This window comes from Elaeis guineensis, chromosome 5 (genome assembly GCF_000442705.2).
Source record: "Elaeis guineensis isolate ETL-2024a chromosome 5, EG11, whole genome shotgun sequence".
NCBI classification, from domain to species: domain Eukaryota; kingdom Viridiplantae; phylum Streptophyta; class Magnoliopsida; order Arecales; family Arecaceae; genus Elaeis; species Elaeis guineensis.
The window spans coordinates 1,378,420-1,388,622 of record NC_025997.2 but is presented as its reverse complement, the minus strand read 5'-3'; the positions used below and the strand labels follow the sequence as shown (position 1 = coordinate 1,388,622).

Below are 10,203 nucleotides of genomic sequence, written 5' to 3'. Positions count from 1 at the left end.
CTACTTCACCATTAAATGCTAATCATGGCTAACCATATGATTTAGTAGGAAATTAAAAGTGTTAATCATAGCTAACCATAATTTAGTAGGAAATCCATTCTCCCTTAAATGCCACCCACAGCTAACCAAGGTTTAGTAGAGAAAAAAAACCATGCCTCGTTTTCCATTAAATGCTAATCATGGCTAACTATGATTTAGTAGGAAATAAAAAGAGCTAATCATGGCTAACCATGATTTATTAAGAAGAAAAAGCGTTTAATAGTTAGCCATGGCCAGCATTTAATGGAGAATATGGAATGGCTGACATGCGGGTTTTTCCAATACTAAACCATGGTTAGCCATGGATGGTATTTAATGGGAAATGGTTAGCTAGCATTTTATAGGGGGATGAGGAATGGCTGACTTATGAACTTTTTATAGGTTTGCTTATATCCTATTCTAGCTACCTAATAGTTTCTCTAGTATCAGGCTACTAAGTTGCGCGCATTAATTGACATATCGGGCTTGCAAGTCTAGATGAAAATTAATTCATGGTTGACCTTCTTATCACTTTCAAAGATATTAATAACACAAATATTATTTATAATAATTATTTATAAAAATTATAGGACCATCAAAATTCGGTATCATACGGTGCAGCAAGAAGAAAAAAGAAACAAAACAAGAAACACAATGTAAATACGTGGATTGGTCTCAAGCCTATTTCCACGGAGCGTGCAAGCTTCACTATGAGAGAATAAAATAAGATCAATATAAGAAGAACTCACCACTCAACTTCTATACAAGAATCTCTCGTAAAAAAATTTTAAAATCCTCACAAAAGCTCTCTGAAACTTCAATTGAAGCATTTCTGTACCTCCAAGACGTCACCAGCTTTCTAACGCAACAAATGGTTCGTCAATCGAAGCTATATAGGCTCCAGAATCATAAAAATATTATTTCAATAGGAAACAGAATTCCAATCAAGTCTGAAATCATCCGTGGCTGTCCGATCGTAATCGGTTCACACCAGAGCTGTTCGATTGTGCAAAACATCTCCCTTGATCACCTGATCACACTCAGATTTGCTCACAACTATTCGATTGCGACCGGCTACGTTCTGGACCGTTCGATCGTGCAAAAATGCACCTGAACTGTGCGTGGACCGCGACTTCGGTCCACGGCGGTCCCATGGACCACCCAACATCTCACGGTCCATGATGGACCGCACGAGCACTGGGCCGAGGCGCCCGCGTGTCTGGGCTGGCCTGCCAGTGCACGTTGGGCCGGCCCGTGTGCTCTCCTGCGCTGGGCCTGCCTGCGCCTGGGCCACGTCTGCTCATGCTGGGCCCGTTCGCACGTTGGGCCACGCGTGGCTGCACACTGGACACGTCTCCACCGGGCCGAGCGGCGCTCCACTGGTCCCCTTCGGCCCGCCACCGACCGCCTCTGGCCTCCGCCGTTCCGAATGCCGTGCTATCTTCAATCGAGCGTATCTTCTCCGTCCGAACTCCGTTTGGGATGATCTTGGGCTCGTTGGACTCCATTTTTCATCCTAGACCTCGCTGTAGGCTCAATATAGATTGAATTTTGAGACATATTTTCTAACATTCTCCATCTCGACTCGATATTCGGCCTCCATTTATCTCTGAGAGCTTGTGATCTGTCTCATCCCTACGTCTTGGGGCATGCCTGCTATCTCATGGATGGGCAAATATGGAAGTCGAGCCAGGTCGCTCAATCCTACCTCCATCATGGGCTGTGTCCACTCTGACCATAGACCTGCTTGGGGTGTCATTCTGCAGTAATAGAAATCTCACCTTGCGACATTGCCTCTTGTCCTCTCGAATCTTCTGTCTAGTATCCGATCCACCTACACTTGGAGCTCCATCTTGCTCTGGACTTCTCCTGACTTCTGAAGCTCTACCTTGCATTGGGCTCTCCGTCGGTAGTAATGTCCTCTTATCCTCTTCTTCCCCTCCAAAATAATTCTATCACGGTGCAACACCTTCAGGATTCCTCTACCAGCTACCGACCTGTAGCATCTCGAATCCAGTCTGCTCAATGAGATAAGATTTCATCTGAAATCAGATATGTATCGAACCTCCTCTAATCTCCTCACTGCACCATCATATGTCCTCCAGCTGACCATCCCGATACCTCTGATCGCACAACTCGATCAATCCGACAGATAAACAATGCCCTCACTGTTCTTCAGGGAGTCAAACTGCTCCTCTCTACAATATACATGATAGATGCATACAGAATCTAAATTTTACTGCTGGAAAGAAGTAGATATCTCATCAGATATCTCCAGGACATCTTCCTCTGAATCGCTACTGACCGTCGTTGCAGTAGCCCTCGTCCGATCTTTGAGTTGAGAGCAATTTCTGGCTAGATGCTCCAACTCGTCACATCGGTAACACCTGATCTTGCTCAACTCCCTCATCCTCGACTTGAATCGTCATTGTCGCGATCTTCTGTCACTCTGTCTACCGTCTTCTGGTCCTCCAGAAACCACTAAAGCTGAGCTGTCGCTGTATGAGCTCGAAGCTGAGTTCTCCCTCCTGAGAATCTCATTCTGGAGAATTACCGCAGTGACTTTATCTATCTTGATGGTGCTCTTCCCCACTAGAAGAGCAGTCATCAAAGACTCATACGAAGGGGGGAGCGATGCTAGTAAGACCAGCGCCTGGGTCTTCTCTTCAACTTTCTCGCCAACACTGAGGAGGTCGGTGAGGATCTTCTAAAAGTGGCTGAGATGCTCCTGCACCTCTATCCCTCAGTCATCCGCAGCTGGTATAACTGCCTCTAGAGGAAAAGAGTGTTGGTGAGAGACTTCACCATGTACAACTCCTCGAGCTTCGATCATAGTCTCGTCGAAAAAATCTCGCCAAGCACATGGATCACCACCTCATCCGCTAGGTACAAACGGATGGTACTCACTGCCTGCATCTGGAGTCGCCTCCAATCCTGCACCTCTATGATGGTCGGCTTTTTGTCGCATAAGAGAGCATCGATCAATCTTTGTTGGATGAGCACGTCTTTCACCCTTATCTGCCATAAAGAGAAATTGCTCTTTCCATCAAATCTATTGATCTCCACCTTAATTGTGCTTGTCTTCTCCATCTTCTATCTCGTTCACTATCGCTGCAACCTACGCTCTGGCACAACCTGGCTCTGATACCAATTGTAGGGCCACCAGAATTCGATACCACGCTATACAGCAAGAAGAAACAAAATAAGAAATACCATGCAAATACGTGGATTGACCTCAAGCCCACCTCCATGGGGCGTGCAAGCTTCACTATGAGAGAATAAAGATCAATACAAGAAGAACTCATCACTTAATCTTTGTACAAGAGTCTCTCACAAAAAAATCTCAAAATCTTCATAAAAGCTCTCTGAAACCTCTGTTGAATCCTGGACGTCACCATCTTCCCAACGCAACAAAACGTTTCGTTAATCGAAGCTATATAGGTTTCAGAATCACAAAAATACTGTTTCAGTAGTAAATAGAATCTCAATCAAGCCTGGAATCATCCATGACCGTCCGATTGTGATCGGCTCGCATCAGAGCCGTTCGATCGTGCAAAACAGTCTCCCTAATCACCTGATCACACTCGAATTTGCTCACAACCATCCGATCGTGACTGGCTGCATTCTGGACCGTTCGATCATGCAAAAATGCTTCTACAACCGCATGTGGATCGTGACTTCGGTCCACGACGGTCCCATGGATCGCCTAGCATCTCGCAATCCATGGTGGACTGTACGAGCGCTGGGCCTGGGGTGCCCGCATGCATTGGGCCGGCCTGCCCATGCGAGCTGGGCTGGCCTGCACGCTCGCCCGTGCTTGGGCTGTGCATGCCCACGCTGGGCCCGTCTGTGCGCTGGGCCGTGTGCAGCTGCGCACTGGACGCATCTCCGTCGGGCCGAGCGACGCTCTGTCGGTCCCTGCCGGCCCACCGCCGACCTCTGTCGCTTCGGATGTCATGCTATTTTCAATCGAGTGTATCTTTTCTGGCCGGACTCCGTTCGGGGTGATCTTAGGCTTGTTGGACTCCGTTTTTTATTCTGGACCTCGTTGAAGGCTCAATGTGGATCGAATCTTGAGACATATTTTCTAACAAGAATTAAATTTTTGGATCATCTTGGTTCCTAGAGATCCTCTCCAAATTTTGGGAAGGAGATTTCTGTTTTGCGACATTTCCTCTAATCGCCCATGTTAAAGAAGAAATCCAAAAATTAAATTAGGACAGCACTTAGTCTGTCAGTCTCGTAACTTTAAAAAATAAAAAAAGGGTACACGTGAAGAAAGGCTATCTACTTTTATCTGCTCTTCTTCCTCGAAGATTTTTCTCCTTGTTCCCAAGTCTTTTTCTCCTCCTGCAAATTTTTTTCTTTATCAAGACATACAGAACATGATGTTCATTAATATATAGTATATAATCAATTGATATATATATATATATATATATATATATATATATATATATATAATAAAATAACTATCCAATATACTGATATATATCTTCAAATAGATTGATACATAATTTTTAAAATCTAACGATTATTAATGCATAATACATTACAAGGTAATTAAAAAATAGCCTAATTTAGTGGGCTATATTTTATTTGCGATCTAATAGTCTAATATTTGAATCTATTAAAATATTACATCCCCAAAATTCATATAATTCAGTAATAAGTTAAGCAAAGGAGATAAGTTTTAATCTATTGAGGTTCATTTGGTTGGGGATAATCTAGCATAAAGAAATGAATCTTATGTTAGATTATCATGTTTGGTATGAAAAATGGAAGAGAGAGATGGTAAAAAAATTGATGAACCTCATGTTTATTTTTTGAAGAAAGAAGATAAAATAAATACCATGAAGGATTGGTATTTAGTAAATTTTTGAATAATAATAATCTATATTTGATAAAAATATCTTCAATAAACTTACATATATAATCATTAAATTTATTTGATGTCTTTTCAAATTCATTCAGTAGTGAGTTTTTGCAAAAAAATTAAGATGGAAATGGCATTATGTGAAGAGCTATATGATTGTAATTATTATATAAAAATTAATTGAAGATGATAATACTATCTTAATATTAAAAAAATATTTTATATGAAAGAATATATTTATAAAATTGACCATATTCTTATATAGATTTATCTTTAACCAAATATAATAATTTTTTTCAATATTATATTTCAAAATAATTTTTTTACCGATCAAACATAATAAAAATTATTTTTTTCTATACTTATTTTTTTAAAATAAATAATTTTTAAAAATTATTGATTTATATATCCCAACCAAATGGGCCTTAGTCTATGTGTGGCTGGACACAATTCAGTAAAGCAAACGAGTGTGGACATGTGCGGCGGACCTGAGAAGCCCGCTTACTTGTTGGTCCGTCCATTTCAGCAATCCATTTCGAGTCCTTTCAGAAAACTAGACGGTGATAAACCGAACAAAAACAGGAAAGCGAGTGTTGGACTGACTGAAGGGAGACGGCTAGTTGTTGGCTCCTCCAGTTTAACAAGCAGGGCAATGGAAGAGATTCTCTTCTCGTGCCAATTCAGCAGGAGGCCATGAAGCATCCATCTCCTTCTCGGAACATCCTCAACCCTCTTCTCCTCTTCCTCCTGCTCTCTCCCTCTGCATCACGAGCAGAACGGGGCTCTCTTTCAAGAGGGTCTTCCCTCTCCGTAGAGGATGCCTCAGATATCCTCACCTCCCCCAGCAGGTCTTTCGCATGCGGCTTCTACAACGTCGGCACTAATGCCTATGCCTTCTCGATCTGGTTCTCCGATTCAGCCAACAAGACCGTCGCATGGACTGCAAACCGGGATTATCCGGTAAACGGTCATGGATCAAAACTAAGCTTCCGCAAGGATGGAGGCATGATTCTAGAAGACGCCAATGGCACGGTTGTGTGGAGCACCAACATAGGCTGGGCGCAAGCAGATCGAGTGCAGCTATTGGACATCGGTAATCTTGTCGTGCAGGACCCCAGCGGTAACATTCTATGGCAAAGCTTTGATTCTCCTACGGACACTCTTCTCCCTACGCAACCGATTACTAAAGCCATACGAGCAAAATCTTCGGCCGCTCCAGGATCACTCTCTTCAGGCTACTATGGCTTGTATTTCGACAACGATAACGTCCTCAGGCTCATATATGATGGACCTGAGATTTCTAGCATCTACTGGCCCAATCCTGATAACACTGTGTTTCAAAACGGCAGGACGACCTACAACAGCAGCAGATATGCAGTATTGGATGAGATGGGAAAGTTCGTTTCGAGCGACAAGTTGGCATTCAGTGCTTCCGACATGGGTTCTGGAATCTTAAGAAGGCTGACTCTGGACTACGATGGCAATCTCAGGCTTTACAGCCTAGATAAATCGAAAGGAACGTGGTCGGTCACCTGGGAAGCTCTTCCGCGGCTCTGCCGGGTACATGGGCTGTGTGGGAGGAACGGAATCTGCACGTATGTGCAATCCAAAGTGGTTTGTTCGTGCCCTCCTCATTACGAGATGAGCGATCAAAGCGACTGGCGCAAAGGTTGCAAGCCAAAGTTCAACATGAGCTGCAACACCACCTCATATCTAGAGCTAGCCCACACAGATTTCTGGGGTGACGATGTCAATTACTCCAACTCCACTTCGTTGGAGGCTTGCAAGAAGATGTGTGAAAAAGATTGTTCTTGTGAAGGACTGCACTATGTGTCTGGTAGGTGCTATCCTAAAGGCATTCTCTTTAACGGGAGAAATTCTCCGATTATAAAAGGCATCACGTACTTGAGGATGCCTGCACGTACGTCAGCATCGGGGTCCTCTGCTCTTCAAATGCACGAGCCCATTTGCAACGCTACGGGCTCTGAAGTTACAGCAAGTTCTTCAAATACGTACGCGAGCAGCAGAGGGAAGACGAGATGGGTGTATTTCTATGGGTTCATATCAGCATTCGGTGCCATCGAAATCCTGTTTGTTATATCAGGATGGTGGTTTATTTTCAGAAGGGAACGGAAGCCAACATCCCTGGAAGAAGGGTACAGGTTGATATCCAGTCAATTCAGGCAGTTCACATACAAAGAGCTCAAAAGGGCAACTGGGAAATTCATGGATGAGATTGGAAGGGGAGGCTCGGGTGTTGTGTACAAGGGAGTATTGGATGACAAGAGGGTGGTGGCCGTGAAGAAGTTGGGAGATGCGATCCAAGGAGAGCTCGGCTTTGAAATGAGTCTAATAGGGAGAATTTATCACAAGAACCTTGTGAGAATTTGGGGGTTCTGCTCAGAAGGTCCGCACAATCTGCTAGTTACCGAGTATGTGGCGAATGGTTCTTTGGACAAGCACATCTTCGGCGAACGTGGCACAGCAAGTGTTTTGGGATGGAGCGAGAGGTTCAAGATTGCGGTAGGGGTGGCGCAAGGATTAGCATACCTTCATCATGAATGCCTTGAGTGGGTCATCCACTGTGACGTGAAGCCTGAAAACATACTCCTGGACGATGAATTTGAGCCTAAGATTGCAGACTTTGGATTGGCAAAACTGTCAAATAGAGGTGGAGTTGGCTCGGACACTTCACGGATTCGAGGAACCAGGGGATACATGGCTCCTGAATGGACTACAAATCTTCCAATCACCGCAAAGGTTGATGTCTATAGCTACGGAGTCGTACTTCTGGAGATGGTGAAGGGAAGCAGGGTTTCAAACTTGATGGTTGATGAAGAAGAGGAGGTTGAAGGAACGCTGAAAAGTTTGGTTAGGATGTTGAAGGGAAAACTGGAGAGTGGAGAGGAATCATGGGTCGAAGAGATTGTGGATTCCAGATTAGACGGGCAGTTCAATTGCAAACAAGCAGAGAAGCTGGTGGAGATAGTAGTCACTTGCTTGGAACAGGACAGAAACAAAAGACCGACGATGGATTCTGTAGTCCATACGCTCCTGTCATACCATGATGAGCACAGCTCCCACGAGGGACTAGCAGTAAATCAGCAGTAACATCTCCTATCGTCGATCATGTGTGCAATTATAAGCCTCCTGGTTGTGTCTAATGTCTTTCTCTGTATGTCTTTTTGATGGATGTGTTTTTCTGCATGTCATATGAAAATAAAATATAAAGGTCATGCTGGACCTTCTTTCTTTTTGTTGGACTTGTCCATGTATTTGGAGGAAGAATTTGAAGGTATTGCACAATAAGAATTCTCCATTTCAAGTGTCAATGGCATATTTACACTGCATTCTTTGGCATAAATAGTAACAACTAGATATGTTGATAAAGCGAGAAGTTAAGATTGCGAATCTTCTCTACACAGATCTTGGTATATAGCCCAAGGCATCGCCTTTGCTGTCTATCTCTTATAAGTTTTTGATGAGTCATGCAATTTTATCTGGTTCCATCTGGCCATACAGTTTATTAAGCATGGTAACCTGAGCTTATATATTTTTGGCATTTTTTTATCGAGTATTAAAGAGGTTCCTTGTATTGGAGATGTTTGACTAAGACACTATCTCCACGGAACCTTTTCGATACCATGCATTGCAGCAGAAAAAAAGAAAAAATAAATCAGAAACAATCAAATACGTGGATGAGCCAAAAAGACTTGCCTCTATGAGGTATGCAAACTTCACTATAACAAAAAAAAATTTACAAGGGGAGAACACACTCTCAACCCTCGTATACCCAATCTCTTCCTTACAAGAAGCTCTACCTCACAAAAGCTCTCTCTTCAGAAAGATTCTCCTGAATCTCTGAAGCGACTACTATCTGCTACCTGACAGTTTGTCTGAAGCATCTTGCTTCTGCTCTCTGTCGGCACCTCTCTTCAGGATCTGCTGCTGCTGAACAACCCTCTGCTCTGCACACGAGATCCTGCCGATCACCCACTTCTACCATACATCTCTCTGTTGCCGTAAGGTCTCTTGAAAGATCTTAGATCGATCCAATCCTGACTCCAATATAAATTAGGACCCCTCAGATCACCCAAACATGCCTCTAAAGCATTGGATCTTGACCGCAAGCCCTGCAAACTATCCGATCACGTACCGATCCATGAGAACTCATCGTGGACCGTGAGAAACCAACTAAAAACTTCCGTTGGTCCATTGTGGACTGCATGTAACTAAGAAGAAATGCCCGCCCAATCCATACGGGTCCTCATGGACTGTCGGTACATGCATCGCATGTGGATCGCGTAGGAAAATCCTGCAGGCCATGCTGTGCACGCCGACCTGGGCCTGGGCCACACCCGCATGCGCCCGCGCATCCGCATGCTGGGCCACGCACCGTCGTGCGCGATCGCATCGCTGCGGCCTCTGTCGACCCGCCACCGATCTCTGCCGTCTCATGGGCCATGCCACCTCTTCTGCGCTTCTTTCACGCATAACTTCTCCATTTGGATTTCATTTGGGCTGATCTTAGGCTCGTTGGACTCCGTTCGTCGTCGCGGATCTCGCTGTGGGCTCAGTGTAGATCGAATTTTAAAATATCAAATCTTTATAATCTCCATCTTGACTCGACATTCAGCCTCCTAACTCTGAGAGCTTCTGAATTTCTTCGCCTGTATGCTCTAGGGCAATCATCTGCTGATCATGAATGGGTAGACATGGAAATCGAGCCAGACCATTCGATCCCATCTCCATCGTATGCTGTACTCCTGATTTGAGATCTGCTTGGGATATTATCCTGCGGTAATAGGAATCTCACCATGCAATATCGCCTCTCATCCTCTCGAATCTCATATCTCGTACCCGATCTACCTCCACCTAGAGCTCCACCTCGCTCTGATTTTTCTTTTGGCTCCTGAAGCTCCACCTTATACTGAGCTCCTTACTAGATAGTAATGTCCTCTCATCTTCTTCTTTCCCTTCAGAATAACCTTATCGCCATGCAACACCTTCAGGATTCTTCCGTCAGCTATCGTCCTGTAGCCTCTCAAATTCAATTTGCTCAGTGAGATAAGATTCCATTCGAAATAGGATATATATCGGACCTCTCCCAATTTTCTTACTACACCATTATATGTCCTCCAACTGACTGTCCCGATATTTTTGATCGCATAGCTCGATCTATCCGACAAATAAACAGTACTCTCACTGCTCTTCAGTAATTTAAACTGCTCCTTTCTGCAATATACATGATAGATGCATGCAAAATCTAAGATCTGCTACTGGAAGGAAGTAGATACCTCATTAGATAT

General features: G+C 44.0%; 1 protein-coding gene across 1 annotated transcript; it reads left to right on the top strand.

Moving 5' to 3' along the window:
• Window positions 1-5,466: 5,466 nt before the first annotated feature.
• On the top strand, window positions 5,467-8,219 carry LOC105044537 (putative receptor protein kinase ZmPK1). Its single transcript, XM_010922470.3, has one exon. It carries the CDS (start codon window positions 5,588-5,590, stop codon window positions 8,003-8,005), a length of 2,418 nt encoding a protein of 805 aa, XP_010920772.1. The 5' UTR covers window positions 5,467-5,587; the 3' UTR covers window positions 8,006-8,219.
• Window positions 8,220-10,203: the final 1,984 nt, after the last annotated feature.